The sequence below is a fragment of the Tubulanus polymorphus genome, chromosome 11 (genome assembly GCF_964204645.1).
Source record: "Tubulanus polymorphus chromosome 11, tnTubPoly1.2, whole genome shotgun sequence".
Taxonomy (NCBI): Eukaryota; Metazoa; Nemertea; class Palaeonemertea; order Tubulaniformes; family Tubulanidae; genus Tubulanus; species Tubulanus polymorphus.
This window is the reverse complement of record NC_134035.1, coordinates 13,482,113-13,500,535: the sequence shown is the minus strand read 5'-3', so window position 1 is coordinate 13,500,535 and position 18,423 is coordinate 13,482,113. Positions and strand designations below refer to the sequence as shown.

The 18,423-nt window shown below is 39.5% G+C and overlaps 1 protein-coding gene across 2 annotated transcripts; it reads left to right on the top strand.

Moving 5' to 3' along the window:
- On the top strand, positions 1–16,389 carry LOC141912527 (soluble guanylate cyclase gcy-31-like). Of its 2 annotated transcripts, none has more exons than XM_074803779.1 (12): positions 1–308; positions 3,598–4,415; positions 5,232–5,313; positions 9,701–9,821; positions 10,074–10,158; positions 10,723–10,841; positions 11,274–11,550; positions 12,390–12,536; positions 13,034–13,190; positions 13,608–13,807; positions 14,224–14,880; positions 16,074–16,389. In XM_074803779.1, exons 2-12 carry the CDS (start codon positions 3,633–3,635, stop codon positions 16,137–16,139), a joined length of 2,694 nt encoding a protein of 897 aa, XP_074659880.1. In that variant the 5' UTR covers positions 1–308; positions 3,598–3,632; the 3' UTR covers positions 16,140–16,389. The 2 variants fall into 2 exon arrangements, with proteins under 2 accessions (XP_074659880.1, XP_074659879.1); XM_074803778.1 differs by having other exon boundaries at positions 10,071–10,158.
- The last annotated feature ends 2,034 nt before the right edge of the window (positions 16,390–18,423 follow it).

Here is an 18,423-nt window from a genome sequence, read left to right as displayed (position 1 = left end):
TCGTCGGTCGATGTTGATAAATCATTGAAATTCGATCAGAGCTCTATTTACAGAGTTTACTTGTCTGTCTCTATTTCCCCGCGAAACACAGTATCCGATGTAACAAACAAACAGATACGACGTGTGTTTTTTCTAACTCTGTAACGCGAGAATATTTTGACGTTTCGTTATCGTGTATGAATTGCTGTTTAATACGAATAGATCAAGCGTTATAACGAGGTGCTGGAGCTGGTGGTAATAATATTCAGAGTCTCGCCGACACACTGCAAGCTGGTCTAACTCTCTTCATCTCGTTGCGGTTTGTTTTGGTAAGTGCTACGTGGTTTATATAAACATTCTTTCTCGTTAGTCGTGTATCGTGTATCATCATATCTTTCTTTAATGTTTAGTTAACTTTCTTTTACTTTTTATTCGACCTATATCTAACCACATCTACTACACCCGGAGAGTTTGAGTGTTGGGTGGTGGAGTTTTTTTTTCAGCAATGTTTTTTAATCGGTAATAAAAAGACACCGACTTTTTATTTCGAATTGTAATCACCATCATTTCACCATAACAGGCGGCGAACAGTTTCGAATATTAAGTCCAATTATAGCGGTCTTGAAAATTCAGAAAATGCATAAGATTATGGAATTGCTTTTTTCAAAATTCAACTGGCTGAGAAACTAGATCCTGAAAATAAAGGCGATAGATCGTATCGTGTTTGCAGCCAATTATATAGCAGAATGTTGTGAACTCCAGGGGCCGGTTCCATAGTCATGGCTTAGACTTAAGACCAATTTAAGACTGTCTTTGTCCTATAACCAATCTAACTGCTTAAGACCAATCTTAAAATCTAAGACCATTTTTGAACTTAAGTCTCAACTGAGGAACCAGCCCCAGGGACCGGTTGCATAGTCATGGCTTAGACTTAAGACCAGTCTAAGACCATCTGAGTTCTATAGCCAATCTAACAACCTAAGACCGTTCTAAGACCAACTTAGTTCTATAGCTAATCTAACAGCTTTAGACCAGTCTTACGATTTAAGACCACTTTGGGACTTAAGTCTCGATTATGGAACCGGCTCCCTGCTAGGTGTTTACCGGTCAAATCAAGTTTTTCACATATCCTCCTATGTCACTAAAAGGATTTCAATTACTGATTCTGAAGGATTAAAGGGGTCCCGTATCGGATAGATTCTATTTTTGTCTGATTCATTTTCTAGCAACGTCTATCTTAACATTCTATATATAAATGGCGCTTGTTCTCCCGAGTTTTTATAGTAAAATCCTAACACCTGACGATTATCTCTGAGTTCATAACGTGTCGTATCCTCTGTTTTTTTTTTTTCATTTTTTTTCAATTTTTGAATAATGAACGTCTAAATGTGAACGTAGTGGGTTTTTATCACGTATATTACTGGGTGCTATTTAAATGTTAGCGCAACCAGAATAACTGCGACACTTTGCGCGTGAAATTCAGAGCAATTATGGAGTGAAATTGTTCTTTGATGACGTCTCAATTTAACGTTAATTAGACTTGTCACGTGACGTGTATGGTATTCATCTCCGTCTTTAATTGCTGCTTAATTGCATAATTTACCGAACACAAAATTACATCCACAATTCGCCCGAAGAGGAAAGATTCAAATTACTGTCGAAAAAGTGGAAATTGAGCTAGAAATTTTTGGATTTGAAATTGAACGTTGACAGTTTAAATAACCGCTATACGTAAAATTATTTCTCGAGTTCATGATTCAACTGATAATTTAAGAAGATGCGCGCGCGCCGCCTGGAGGGAGGATATGAATAAACACACCGGCTCTAAATAGAAGATGATGCAGCACCGGCTAAAGGTGAAAGGTTCGAATAAAAGTCGCCCGGTGAAACGACGAAAAATCACCACCACCGACTACAGCAACCAGGTTGCATCTTGTGACATAAACAGAAGCAGTTGCCATAGTAACGAGCTGTTAGATGAAAAGGGCGCTCGCTCGCTCGCTGGTGGTTTGGTTAGGATTATTGTGGTAAAGATGAATAAACTTGTAATCTTTCCTTCTCGTCTTCACAAACCGAAATCCCGCTCTCCTCGTTAATCACTGCGGCTAATTAATACACATTGACACAACGCGTGTGATGTACCACGTCGTCACGTGTCATTCAATATCTATTCACCTTGACTCTCCGCTCGCAGCCGCCGCTGGTTCATCTTCAGTCCCTGAAGTGTCGAGGATGAGGTATCTATTCACCCTGACTCTCCGCTCGCAGCCGCCGCTGGTTCATCTTCAGTCCCTGTAGTGTCGAGGATGAGGTATCTATTCACCCTGACTCTCCTCTCGCAAACAGATGTATCTATTCGGTGAGGTGTCTATTCACCCTGACTCTCCTCTCGCAGTTCGAGTTCATCCTCAGTCTCTGTGATTGGTGTTGAGGATGAGATGTCTATTCACCTCGCCTCTCCTCCCGCACTTCATCTGCAAACAAAAGTGCTAACTTTGCCATAACGTTGCACCACACCACAGCACCACACAGCACCACTCCCTCCTCCAACCATGGCACAGTGAACACGCGTCGAACCTGGACGATCAAAAATTTGAAATCTTCTACAGAATCAGTGCAGTGGTATATAATCCAGGCTTAGGAGGTTGTCCAGTGCAGGTGGGTTGACAGGTTCCAGGCTGAGATGTCTAGCGCACAGGCTAAGGGGTGAAGGATAAGGGCCTATAAAATCCTTAAAAACAAAAAAGAATGAAATTGCAGTTAAGAGAAAAAATGTCTTAGGACCGTAGAACCATGACACCTAACCCTAGCTCGGTCGCAACCCTAACCCTAGCTCGGTCGCAACCCTAACCCTAGCTCGGCCGCAACCCTAACCCTAGCTAGACTCGAACCCACGACCTGGAGCACGCTAGCCGGACATACTAACCACTAGACCATAGGCCAGTGGTGACTGAACTTGTTTGGAAGTTTGTCTGGTCAGTGTAGTGACCAGTGGCCATACTGGTGATCAGTCAGGTGTGACCCAAAGCCACACAAGAAATAGATATTATCAAAAATGCATAAAAAGTGATATTATAGTGATAATATAGAAAATAAAACACATATAAAAAGGAATGCGATTAGCTTAGTTGACATGGTTCAGTAGCTGATTGAAACCTTTAACTCGCTGCAGTTTTACTAATTGTTTACAGGTGTTAAAGCGTTTCTAAATCCTACTAATTATCAACTTGTCTTATTCGTTGAGCAGCGGCAGCGGCAGCGGCAGCGGCAGCGGCGGGTTCCCCATTCATTGCTCATTATATTCAACTTATTCAACTGCATAGCGTCTATTGTAATAACGTGTATTCAATAGATTCAATAGCTTTAGTCGAATTGCTTTATTCGTCTGGGATGGGGATCCTTTTTTACGACTACGTAATTTCCCCAATCTGGAAGATTCGTTTTAAGAAATCTAAGTAAACTGTTGAGTTAATCCTTTAGATCCTTACGTATAATTTTTCATCCTAGAAAAGATGTGTTTTTATCTAGAGAAAAAAACCCGGTAAATTCAAATTATCTGTTCGCATTCTATATATTACTATTTCCATGTTTGTGGAGATTGTGTTTGTCTGTTTTCAGGTGTTGTAGCAGTCGACCGCAGGTAACACGTGACGATGTACGGTCTACTTCTCGAGGGTATCTACTACTACGTCAAGCTGAAATACGGCGACGAAATCTGGGACCAGGTTCTGCAACTATCCGGGATTCCCGTAACGACTTTCAACACTCACAAAGTCTACTCGGAATCGTATATTCCGGCGATCGCCGAGGCCGCCTCCGAAATAACCGGATTCGACGTCGACGAGATTATGGAAGATATCGGCGTCTATTTCGTGTCGTTCGTCAGTCAGTTCGGATACGACGGAGTATTAAACGTTTTAGGTCGACATTTGAGAGATTTTCTAAACGGATTGGACAATCTACACGAGTATCTGAGATTCAGTTATCCGAAATTGAAACCGCCCAGTTTCTTTTGCGTCAACGAATCGAAGACCGGACTGACGCTGCACTATCGATCGCGACGACGTAATTTCATCCACTACGTCAAAGGACAAATAAAAGAAGTGGCCCGCTCGTTCTATAAAGTCGACGTCGACATGGACATCGTGTCTGAGTTCGAGAACGAATCGATGATCAACGTCATAATTAGGTTGAATTTTAATAATTTCGCCTACAGATCTTTAGTTCAAATACAAGCGGATCAGCTAAACGACTCGTTACCGGTTCCTTCAGACGTATTCTTCGAAGTATTTCCCTTCAATATCGTATTCAATCGAGGATTAACGATTCGTTCTATCGGAGACGGATTAAAAGCCGTTATGCCTCAAGTAATCGGTCATAATATAGACGATATATTTGAACTGAGTCGACCGTTAGTTTCGTTTACCTGGGAGTCTGTAAGTACCATGCAATACACACTGAGCCTCGATATAGTTATGTGTACCAAAAAATCTCATCACGATAGAATATCAAACATGTGATTGTAGATAGTTGAGACTATTTTCAGTCTGGGTTATAGTTGTAATTTTTAGAAAAATTGTTATTATTTTTGTTCTGACGTTTCGGGAGGATTATTGATTTTTTTGCTTTACTATTATATCTCATTTTCAAATAAATCTCTGAAGATGGGTAGAAGTAATCCTCGCGAAACGTCAGAACAAAGATAATAACAATTAATGAATTTTTTTAATTCAGATTTTGGGTGAAATAGTTAGTTAAATATAAAACTACTAATTCTAATCCGCGTCAACAGTCGATAGATAAGAAAAAAGTCTCACACAAATTTGCAAAAAAAAACCACAATCGAAAGAAAGCTTACAAAATTGATCTCTAAGTTTCAGTTCAGTTCAGTTCATAAGTTGTTGCGGAATAACCCTTTCGGGTCTTAAGCAAATTTATATTTCTCAAAAATTTTTCAACTCAATTATTGTTATTGTAACTGAGTTCAGTTGCCAGTCTATCTCCTGTCTAAGACAAAACCCAAGCACATTCGAAAGATAACTTACGAAATTTATCTCCATGTTTCAACTCAATTATTGCTTTGAAGAATAGCTCGTTGTAACGTGAGGTGAAATGTTGTGTTGATGCAATATTCAATATGGCTCTCTTATAGTAGTCCATTGAGCACACGACCCTAGTCGTTCTGTGCTGGCGGTCCTCGCGTCGACTTCTCAAAGTTGATAAAATAATGCGTTATTCTATTTGTTTTTAAGGTGATGATGCACACAAACAACGTGTTTGAAGTCTACACGAAATTAGAAGTGAAAGAACTACAGGAATATCTGAGAAACTGCGGTATGATTAATCAGTGTTTCTTAGGCCTTTTTTAATAGTTCGGTTTACGGGGTAGACCTATTAAAATATCATTTCGGAGGAGGAAATTAAAAATAAAAAAGAAATTTCCTCAGTGAGATAAAATCACTTTTTGAAGGAAGAGGGAACTGTCGACAGGGCAATATACATATGTCCAAAACAAATGATTCTTGGAAAGTTCGAATTCTGCACACTGCGATATAAGAAACCTTGCATTTTCAATTTTTTCATCATTCAAGCCGGGATTCTCATTCGGTGGAGGTGAAAAACTTTTTTTGCTCGTTTTTTTCACTGAATTTGTTCCACGGGACGGGAATGAAAATTTAAAAAACATTTTTTTTATTTGACTTTTCTTCAAATTTCGGGTGGCGGTTCCCGTAAACCAAGCTATCAAACAGGCCTTATTCATTGTGTATTTGAATGACAAGACGCGCGTAGATTTCGATAAAAAGATTTCAGTTCTCTACGATTAATAGGAAGTCACTGATGATTAGGATTTTTCGTTCGTTTTTAAAGTATCGAACACCATAGAATTTATCGTCAGAAGTTCATTTTTAGCGAGTAACATTTTTTTCGTCCATTTTGATATGACCCAGATGTGAAAATAACATATTCTATAAAACGTCACGTCATTACTAAAAGCTTAAAACCAGTAGCGTGACGAAATCAAATCAAATCCATCTATTTTATCTATCTATAACTATGCTGATGAGTCACCCAAAAATGCTGGTCAGTTCTTAAATTAACAATCTGATACGAATCTTTTCGACTGGGAAACCAAATAAAGTCGACTAAATGGTTCACGATATACGAGAGTGTGCTCACGGCCCAAATTTTATAGATTTTGGCATAAAAAGGAAATAGAAGCAAACAAGAGAGATGAAAGTTGTTTGCAAGTTGTCGTTGAAAGGTTTGAGCTATTTTATTCGTGGTAGCGCCATTCCATCAGAGTAACTCTGCTCCAGGACACGTCGTGTCAGATACAGATTCAGATTTACAGGTCGCAGCTCGGAACGGAGCGCACATTTCCATTCAGAAAATTACACACTATCATGCTACATCTTGAAAGGGGCGTAACATGACGAGAGAATGATATTCCACGTCACTGCCGAGCATTGAATGATGAGTTCTTCAAACGTTACCACTGTTCTGTTGCCAACTGTAAGAACCTTCTCGGGACATTGCGATTATGTACGGAGTAGCTTTGCAATACGCTGGGATTATCAGTTCAGTGTTTATATGTACATCTTCTTTTACGGACCAGTCACAATACTCGGTATCATTTTGAATATCATAACGCTTCTAGTGTTAAAGAAGATGAACAATGAAGCGTATTATTTGATCAAAGTTCTCGCTATTTTCGACATATGTTATTCGACAACCGTATTCGTGATGTACCCTCTACGCGCAATGCATCTCTATATACATATAGGTGACGTCATTTTACGTTTGGATGATTGGTTTTATGGTTGGGAATTCATTATAACTGCATTGGCGCCGTATTATGCGTTTCAATTGATACGAAACTGGTGCGTCATTCTCGTCAGTTTGGAAAGACTCGTTATTATAGTTTTCCCGCTAAAATCTAGATTGTTTTGGACTCGAAAAGTTGTGGATTCTATAATAGGTGTGTTATGTTTGTTTAGTTTTTGTTTTTGTTTTGCGATATTTCTACCGGATCGAACCTATATACCAGTACCCTGTATTCACAACCCCCCAACTCTTATTCAATCCTATGTTATAGTTTACCCTGCGTCTGTTAATGAGTGGAAAAGACGCTCGCAAGGCTGGATATTTACAACAATCAGCATCATGGCCCCCATGGTCTCACTGGGTGTTATAAATATATCTTTAATCGTAGTTTTAATCGTTGTTAAAGTTTCTAGTGTCGGTAAAACTCGTTCTAAAAGCCGCGCCACTAACACATTAGAATTGCGTGTCTTGCGAATGTCATTTGCATTAGTGGCCGTGTACATCGCCTGCGAATCAGTGCTATTTCTAGAAAAGCTACAGTATTTCGGTTTTACTGGAATAGTTTGGGTTTATTATGGAAATCTTACTGGTGTAGAAACGCTGATGATTCGGCGTAAAATCGGTATCGGAATGACCGTCGTAGATTCATGTATGAACTTTATCGTTTATTGCTTATCAAATAATAAATTCAGAATCGCTGTTAAACAGTTACAATGTAACAAACCGGCCTGCCGCGGTCCAACTTTAAAATCTGCAGAATGATAGTGCTTCCTTCGGCGTCAGGATCACTCTGAATCAGTATAAGTTATTCCTGGGTTTGAACCAGGGACACCCCTGAACATCCTCTTAATCAGCTTCAGTACCACTCTGAATCAGTATCAGTAATTACTGGGTTTGAACCAGGGACACCCCTGTACATCCTCTATCCAGCATCCAGGAATCAGTATCAGTAATTATTGGGTTCGATTCCGGGACACCCCTGTACTACATCCTCAGCACCACTCTGAATCAGTATCAGTAATTACTGGGTTCGAACCCGGGACACCCCCGTACTACATCCTCAGCACCACTCTGAATCAGTATCAGTAATTACTGGGTTCGAACCCGGGACACCCCTGTACTACATCCTCAGCACCACTCTGAATCAGTATCAGTAATTACTGGGTTCGAACCCGGGACACCACTGTACTACATCCTCAGCACCACTCTGAATCAGTATCAGTAATTACTGGGTTCGAACCCGGGACACCCCTGTACTACATCCTCAGCACCGCTCTGAATCAGTATCAGTAATTACTGGGTTCGAACCCGGGACACCCCTGTACTACATCCTCAGCACCACTCTGAATCAGTATCAGTAATTACTGGGTTCGAACCCGGGACACCCCTGTACTACATCCTCAGCACCACTCTGAATCAGTATCAGTTGTTACTGACGCGGTGAAGATGGTGCTCCAGTAAAACACCTGCCTCTTCGCATAAACTTAAAGACACAAAATGACGATCACGTTGAATTATGAATTTTGTTTATTTTCATATAAGAATATAGAAATCTGTTTTTGACATTGAAATAATATCTGATAAATGCATCATACGTTTTGCACGGAGCAACAACTACAAACACAAACACACATCTCATACAGACAACATTTCATACAAAACTATCTTATAATCAGCAAAACTCGTTTAATTATCATCATCAAATAAAGTCATCACATTATTGAAGTTTTCTCTATTCATGAGTCCTGATATGTATTTTCAATACAATTTACAAAGTGTACGTAAATCATTATTTGGATAAGATGTCACACTACTGAAGTCATCTCCATTTTTGAGTCTCAATTTGTATATCTAATTCAATTTACTATGCGTAAGTTATCATTTGGATAAGTCTCTAGATTAAACTTTTTTTCTGCTCGTTTTTTCACTGAATTTGTTCCACAGGCGGGAATGAAAATTTTAAAAAAAACATTCTCTTTTTTATTTGACTTTTCTTCAAATTTCGGGTGGCGGTTCCCGTAAACCAAGCTATCAAACAGGCCTTATTCATTGTGTATTTGAATGACAAGACGCGCGTAGATTCCGATAAAAACATCAGATTTCAGTTCTCTACGATTAATAGGAAGTCACTGATGATTGGGATTTTTCGTTCGTTTTTAAAGTATCGAACACCATAGAATTTATCGTCAGAAGTTCATTTTTAGCGAGTAACATTTTTTTCGTCGATTTTGATGCGACTCAGATGTGAAAAAAAACATATTCTATAAAAATTCACGTCATTACCAAAAGCTAAAAACCAGTAGCGTGACGAAATCAAATCAAATCAAAAGATTCCATCAGAGTAACTCTGCTCCAGGACACGTCGTGTCAGATACTGATTCAGATTTACAGGTTGCAGCTCGCGAGCGGAGCGCACATTTCCATTCAGAAAATTACACACTATTATTCTACATCTTGAAAGGGGCGTAACATGTTTGAGGGAAGAATATTCCACGTCTCTGCCGAGCATTGAATGATGAGTTCTTCAAACGTTACCACTGTTCTGTTGCCAACAGTAAGAACTTACTCCGGATACTGCGATTGGGCTCGGAGTACCAGGAGAATACACTGGCAATATCAGTTCAGTGTTTATACGTACATTTTCTTTTACGGACCAGTCACAATACTCGGTATCATTTTGAATATCATAACGCTTCTATAATCTATTGTCATTTTCATTATCAGTTTTCAGGGTTCATCCCCTCTCTGAATACAGCCTTGTTTGGCTTGGGATGAATCCTTGACACATTACTGTACATTAATGACTGATTTATATTTGTATATATTTGTATTCTGCTCTGTACTGGTAACTTTTGTGTCTGAATAAACTTCAATTTAAAATTCTTATTATTTACAGCTCGGTTTAAGAGAGAAAAATGCCGGAAACCTCACAACGCGTTCGCGAAGTTCAGTATTCTGAAACCGTTTCGGGCATCAGAGTCTCCGACCTCTTCTCAATACAAACGATCCAGTAAAAGGTATCCATCAAAAATAAACTGTTACCGACCGAAGATAGATAGATATCTATTTTTCGTGAACCTTACATACAATATAAATAATCGATACAATTTGTTATTTTATTTTTTTTTTAAATATTTATACACGATGTTGGTTCGAAAAGGGAACTTAGGAAAACTTCGAGTAGAAATTATAATCTAAGAATAAAAAGAGTCTGAAAATCAGGTGCAATGTATTTATGTAATATTTTGTTGATTGTTGATTTCCAGTAGTTTGTGCAGTAGTCACTCAATCGGAAACGGTAAAGGCGGGGATAGAAGGAACAGTGATACATTTGTGAATGGCTGTAATAACGAGGTAACACATACATGTAGGAGTACTCACAACAATTCATAAAGACTAGTCTTAATGAATTGTTGGTACTAATCATGTACTTTAACTAACTAGTTTAAATCTATCCCCGGGATGCTTCCGAAAGGCGACGATAACAGCAGCAATAATGACACCTTATATATTCTTGTTTGATTGGAGTTTTGGGCGGAATGATTCTATATTAATCTCCAGGATCCAATTCCACAGTTGCGAGTTATAGAGTTAACGCTGACTTAAATCAGTTCATTTTCAATGAGTTGAATCTGAGTCAAATCTTAACTGACAACTGTGGAACTGGGTCCAGAGATTATTCGAAAGAATACTTAATAATGTCTTACTTATTGATAAATCAGCTCACTGAAAAAAACTGACTTATATTTGAGCAAAATAGATCGTCGTTCGATTGAATAGAATACGTGTATTCTGATTCATCTATTGTGTAAGTAATAGGCTGCTCCAGGACGTTTGAAATATATTGACAATCTGAAGTCTGCAGCTAATTATAATAATTTCCTCTGATTAACTATAAGCTTTTCTCTTCTTAACAAGGACAACGAGATGACGTCATCGTCTGAAACGGAAGAAGGCAGTTTGAAATGTTTGAAATTGAAAGGTCAAATGATGTACATGAACGATTGGGATAGTATTATATTCCTCGGGTGTCCTGTGTAAGTATCCCATTCCTCGGCAGTCCTTTGAAATAGCGCAGTGGTCGAGTGGTTTAGGTCACAGGTCGCTGGTCTCCCGATTCCAGGCTTATGGGTTCGAATCCTGTTCGAAAAAAACTTACTTGGCCGAAGTTCTGTCTCATGTGAAGAATGACTTATTGATATGTCCCCATAGACTTTTTAGACTTTTTTAAATTTTTAAAGGAAAAAAACATCAAACCCGCTAATTCGGTTTGGTGAATTTTAATAAAAGTTGAATATTCTTTTTCAAAAAGTAGAATGACTTGTAAGTCCACATTTGGACTGGATGCATGTTTGAGTAACTAACACATTTGTAACTATACTTGCATATATAAAAAAAAACAATTAGCTAATTAACTGATAGCCAATCATTTCTACAATGAATAATTCGATTTTATTCGATCTTTTCAGTATGAAGGATATCAATGATATGTTCAACGCCGGTTTGTACATCAACGACTTGAGTATGCACGACTCGTCACGTGACCTGATCCTAGCCGGTACGCAACAGTCGGCCGAGTTGAAATTAGCGTTGGACCAGGAGCAGCAGAAATCTCGTAAACTCGAGGAGTTTATGAAACGTCTTCACGTGGAAATGAAACGCACCGATCAGCTTCTGTATCAGATGATACCCAGATCTGTGGCTGATCGTCTGCGAAAGGGTGTCGACCCCGTAGAAACCTGTGAGGTATACTATCTACCAGTATCCACCATTATCCAGTAGTGTTCACCAGTTTCCACCAGTATCCACCAGTAGTATCTACCAATATCCACCAGTAGTATCCACCAGTATCTACCAATATCCACCAGTATCTACCAATATCCACCAGTATCTACCAATATCCACCAGTATCTACCAATATCCACCAGTATCTACCAATATCCACCAGTATCTACCAATATCCACCAGTAGTATCCACCAGTAGTATCTACCAGTATTCACCGGTAGTATCCACCAGTCTATCTACCAATATCCACCAGTATCTACCAGTATTCACCGGTAGTATCCACCAGTATATCTACCAATATCCACCAGTATATCCACCAGCAGTATATCCAACACTATCCACCCACAATATAATATGATGTATCACGATAGGTAAAACACAATATCCGTGTTGACGCGATGAGGAGAGAATCCCACAATGATAATAAAAAGTCCGAAAATGAAACTTCGAGATAGTAGTTTATTTCAACGTTTCGACTATATCCTAATAGTCATCTTCAGGAATACTGAGAAATAAACGTTGAAATAAACTACTGTCTCGAAGTTTCATTTTCGGACTTTTTATTATCATTGTGGGATTCTCTCCTCATCCCTAATATGATGTAACAGTTTATTTTTTGCATTTTCGATGTTTTGAAAATCATGAAATGATGAAAATCATTGTAGTTTCTCTGATGAGTTATTCATTCAAAACTTTTCGAAACTATCAAAATTAACTGTTTATAAAGATCATCGAAACTATCAAAATTAACTGTTAATCAAATATCATCAATTGAGATATTTTCTGAATTCGTTTATAGACGTTTGAATGTGTGACTGTTCTGTTCAGTGACGTGGTCGGATTTACGACGATCTGCAGTAAGATTACCCCGTTACAAGTGGTCACCATGCTCAACTCGATGTACACTAAATTCGACCAACTCAGCGAAAAACATCGAGTTTACAAGGTATGAGAAATAACTACCGCACACCAGGGCTGGGTTTCATGGATGTGGAGAAAAATAGTCCCTGGGCCCGGTTTCCCGAACGGGGATTAACTTTTGATTCGAATTAGGTGATAATTCGAATCAAAAATGCTTATTTCGAATTAGACAATTAATTAAAATTACGGACTTAATCCCCGTTCGTGAAACCGGGCCTTGGGAATATTTTGAAATTCGTCAGTTATAACCATGGTTTCTCATTGTTACTATTACCAGATTGAGGATTTACCCCTAGGGTTAACGTCGATACTCAATCTATGAAACTGCTACCCATAGCAAAACAAATCCAATCGATGAATTCTGATAGGATTTTGGTCGAAGCTCGAAACGTCGAAATCCGTACAGCATTTTTCTTCATTTGTTGGTTTTATTTGTGTTAATGAAATAAAAATTTGTGAGGTTTGAAGTTTGATAGATGTATTAAGAAGATTTTTATCAAATTTTCATCTTTTTTTGTCCAGGTTGAGACTATCGGTGACGCGTATATGGTAGCGGCCGGTGCGCCGGTTGTAACGAAATTTCACGCTTGTTATATTTGTGATATGGGTTTAGATATGGTATCGACTATGTGGGAAATCATGGATTTATCATCAGGATCGCATATCACTATTCGAGTCGGTACGAGTCTGCCTAAACTACTGCATGATGGAAATTGAAAACTTGAAATTGAAAAGACCTGACCATTTGTAGAGTTAAGCCTTATCATATTCAAGACCATCTTATCCTAGTTGCACAGGCGACTGTTGTTAGGTTGGCTATAGAACTAAGATGGTTTTATGCTGGTCCTGGTCCTGAAATGTTTTTTCTATCCAGTCCACCAAAAGATTATCTATTCAAGAACCAAAATGAACTTAGACTATGTCTCTTTTAAGTTTTTTTAGATTGGCTATCAGCAAAGATGGTCTTAAACGTATCTTAAATCTAAGCCATAAACATGCACAACCGCTTGGCTAGTAGTCTAACTAGATATGATTAGTGTAATAAGTTATGATTAACGATGACATTTGCATAACATTTTTGGCGTATAATTTTCAGGAGCGCATTCTGGTACAGTCGTAGCGGGCGTTGTGGGGTTAAAGATGCCTCGATACTGTTTGTTCGGAGACGCTGTAAACACCGCGTCCAGAATGGAATCCAACTCCGAATCGCAGAAAATACACATTTCAGAAACTACTAAAGTTTTGCTGGAAGGTTTTCCGTATAGCGTAGTGGAAAGGGGAACAATTCAAATCAAGGTAATATTGAAATGTATCTAGCTGTAGCATCTTACGGGTTTAGAACCGGGGACCGGGACCAGGGTAAGGCTTTAGCGAATTCAGAAGTAAGGCTAGTCGTTGAGTCAGTTTTATAACCATATCTTAGATTGGAGACCATTCTATGGCAATTTTATACTTCTAAAGCCAATTTGACAGAATTTGAGATGAACACTTTCGTACTTGAGAAACGACTGTGCAAACTGAATCCACGACCTAGTCATAGCTAGCTGGGGCTTTGGCGTCTGAGATTGTTCTGGTCATAATAACTACCACGTGGTCATATCTAAGGCCCCAACTGAGGAATGGTCCATTTGAGTACACCTAGCAATATCGAGGCCCAGTCATAGCAAGGTCCACACAGTATTTAATCAATAAACACGTATTTGTATTTGCAGGGTAAAGGAGTAATGAAAACGTTTTGGTTACAAGGTAAAACCGAACTGGATCCGAGCGACCCGAAAATACAATCGATGCTCGAAGAAAAACAACGTCTGAACGATAACGTCTCAGACAGCCAATCAAATACGAGCAGTTACGTCATCGATGGTGAGAATCTCGGGAGCGCGTTGTTTAACCCGAGCGAGGCGATGAAACAATCAGTGACCGATCTGGAAGGAGTTCACTCAAAACTGAAAGCGATGGCCAAACTCAAACTGGTGCTTACTAGATCGGTAGAAGGAACGGTCGGTGACGACTGTGATGACGTCACGATGGATCGATCCGCATGTCAAGGTCATTATTGTGACGACGGCGGTGATTCTAACGAGTGCAGTACAGTCTCGGAGACAGGATCTGATACGGTGGACGTGAGGCTGGGTACTGCTGCTGCTGCTGTTGCTAAATCGTGCGGAATTATCGGTAGTTCTGAAGAACGCGCATGCTCATACAGCAGCAGTATTGATACGATACCACGTGACGAATATGGATCCGAACGGGCCGAGGAAGAAACAATTGAAACTCCTGATTCGGGGGCGACAGATATTCGAAGTAACGCCGCTGCGACCAGTGTCCTAAACCTTTCTCATCATAACGACGCTGATACAGCAGCTGAGGTAATGCAGACCAGTAGTTACCCGATCCCCCGTCAGGATACGCCACCAGTTCGTTCTAAAATAACGGGCGAAGTGAAACCCATCCTGGTAGTGTCGCATCCTTGCATCCGGGAACTTCCGGCGACAACAACAGACGACGAATCGCAGTCGCAAGCACAGAATACCGACTCGCATCGTAAAACGGCGATAGTCGATCTATCGTCGTCCGGCTGTGGTCCGTATTTCAATAACAATACGGGTCCTAACCATAGTCGCACCTGTACGATTATCTAGTTCCAGGCACCACCAGATGGCGCTTTTAACAGTCGGTTTTAGCCTAAATCATTTCACAAACTTTAAAATTCGAAATCTGAATTTTTCGGATAATCTGCCGAATCCAAATTTGATTATAGTATGCAAAAAGGCATAAAATTCACTTTTCGTCTCTCGGTGTTTCCTGATGGTTTCCATAGTTCAGAGAAAAGTTGATTTCATTTTGATTAAAATGTAGAAGCAATTGAAGCGCAAATAGTAGTTAAAGTACAGTCTGCGACTACAAGGTAGTGGGTCTCTCACCCGGTGTAAAACAGGGTCCGAGGGAAGTGAAGGTATTTTTAGGATCTAAGTGTTTTTTTTTACACAAATCAAGCATGAGCACAATAATCGTTACAGTTGATTCTACCCGAAATCAAATTAATGTTTCTATAGTAATTCAGGTATGAATTTGCAGCCAGGGATCATTCCATTCAGGTTGGGTCCAAGCTGAGGGGGTACAGGGTCCAGGTTCACCAAGTGGGCTGTTCACTCAGCGATCGCCATCGCCCTACGACACTATTTCACGATCCGCCTATCGGACACTGAAGTTCTAGGTGAACAGGGGCGGATCCAGAGGGGCGGTTCGGGGTGCCCAACCCCCCCCCCCCGTTTTCTTACCAAAAGCCCTTTTGAAAATCACATGTGAAAACTTCCAACCGACATTGATCAATGACAGAAAAGTTCACAGTACTTAAAGCAGTAATATGCACTAGAATTGCATAAAAATGTGCCTAATTTTTCCAAAATTTCCTGGTGTTCAGTTCCCAGGCTGCACAGATTCATACCCGTAGTATATATATATGCACTGCACGGAAAACGGCAGGATGCATCACTAAATAGAAACGTCTTTAGTTTTAGATGTAAATATATAAATGTTCCCTTCGTTTTTGATGTTTCAGCTTGGCCCTGATGACGGGATTACAGCAACCCCTAGCACGCATCCTACCGCCCGTAGTTCCCGATAGGTGTCGTCTCAGCAGTGTTCCCTCTCGCGTAGATTGATGTTTACGTCATTAGCTCCGTGTGCGTTGATTGGTTAAAACGCGCTGTGAGAAACGGCTTCGTGCATGTTGATTGGCTGCGACGTTGGTGACGTCACTAGAACCTGTCGCGTTGATTGGTTCGTCGTGATAATATGATCATAGAGCATCGTTATAGATTGTATTTTACAACTGATGTGAATTGATGATTTTTATCTCGTGAAATAAAAGTCGATCAAGTCTAAAATTACAATATCGGCTTCTTGCATTTATTTGAAATCGGTTAATTCTCTTGGAGTCGAATCTATAGAGAACTCTGTGGTACCGGGTGGAATTGTGAAGGATAACTAGAATTTAAAAACATGCGCGCGCACACACACTGTTTGAATTACTAAAATCACATTTTCCATTATAATTCCATAAGACGTAAAATGAAATCCCGCACTTGGCTCGTTTGAAAATAACTGGTAACTCGCTATGCAAGACCATTCTGACTGATCTGAACATCACCCAAATACTGCTGGTCAGTTATTGAATAAACAATCTATATATGAGTCCTTTCGACGGAAAAACCTTAAAAAACGTCTCATTATTCCATAAGCCCCATATGGTAATTGTGGTCACGTGCCTGTTGGACAATCTATGAGCATTAATCCACGGAATTTTTACATCAAATTCGATTTCACATTTTCCGATATTCTAGAAGTTTGAATTGGTCAGTTGTGGTCAGAGATTACTAAGTTTTTAATATCCTGGTTTTGGTTGAATCCTTGGAATTCGGTCTCCAATCGTTAACACCCCGTCCGGGTTGGGCCATGGAAAGAATTAATTTCTTGTGAGTTAAATAGGCAAGGCACTAATTATATAGTTATTGGCCTAAAGAGGAAATAGAAAGAAATGAATTATCTTAAACAAGAGAGATGAAAGGTATTTGCAAGTTGTCGTTGAAAGGTTTGAGCTATTCGTGGTAGCGCCATTTCATCAGAGTAACTCTGCTCAAAGACACGTCGTGTCAGATACTGATTCAGATTTACAGGTCGCAGCTCGCGAGCGGAGCGCACATTTCCATTTAGAAAATTACACACTATCATGCTACATCTTGAAAGGGGCGTAACATGACGAGAGAATGATATTCCACGTCACTGCCGAGCATTGAATGATGAGTTCTTCAAACGTTACCACTGTTCTGTCGCCAACTGTAAGAACCTACTCTGGAGAATGTGACCATATACGGAGTACCATGGGAATACACTGGCAATATCGGTTCAGCATATATATGTACATCTTCTTTTACGGACCAGTCACAATACTCGGTATCATTTTGAATATCATAACGCTTCTAGTGTTAAAGAAGATGAACAATGAAGTGTATCATTTAATCAAAGTTCTCGCTATTTTCGACATATGTTATTCGACAACCGTATTCGTGATGTACCCTCTACGCGCAATGCATCTCTATATACATTTAGGTGACGTCATTTTACGTGCGGATGATTGGTATTTTGGTTGGGAATTCATTATAACTGCATTGGCGCCTTATAATGCGTTTCAATTAATACGAAACTGGTGCGTCATTCTCGTCAGTTTGGAAAGACTCGTTATTACAGTTTTCCCGTTAAAATCCAGATTGTTTTGGACTCGAAAAGTAGTGAATTCTATAATAGGTGTGTTATGTTTGTTTAGTTTTTGTTTTTGTTTTGTGATATTTCTACCGGATCGAGCCTTCAAACCAGTACCCTGTATTCACAACCCCCCAACTATAAGACGAACCCATGTTATAGTTTACCCTGCGTTTGTTGATACGTGGAAACGTCTATCGCAAGGCTGGATATTTATAACAATGAGCATCATGGCTCCAATGGTCTCACTGGGTGTTATAAATATATCTTTAATCGTAGTTTTAATCGTCGTTAAAGTTTCTAGTGTCGGTAAAACTCGTTCTAAAAGCCGCGCCACTAACACATTAGAATTGCGTGTTTTACGAATGTCATTGGCATTAGTGGCCGTGTACATCGCCTGCGAATCAGTGCTATTTCTAGAAAAGCTACAGTATTTCGGTTTTCTTGGAATAGTTTGGGTTTATTATGGAAATCTGACTGGTGTAGAAACACTGATGATTCGGCGTAAAATCGGTATCGGAATGACCGTCGTAGATTCATGTATGAACTTTATCGTTTATTGCTTATCAAATAATAAATTCAGACTCGCTGTTAAACAGTTAAAATGTAACAAACCGGCCTGCCGCGGTCCAAATTTAAAATCTGCAAAT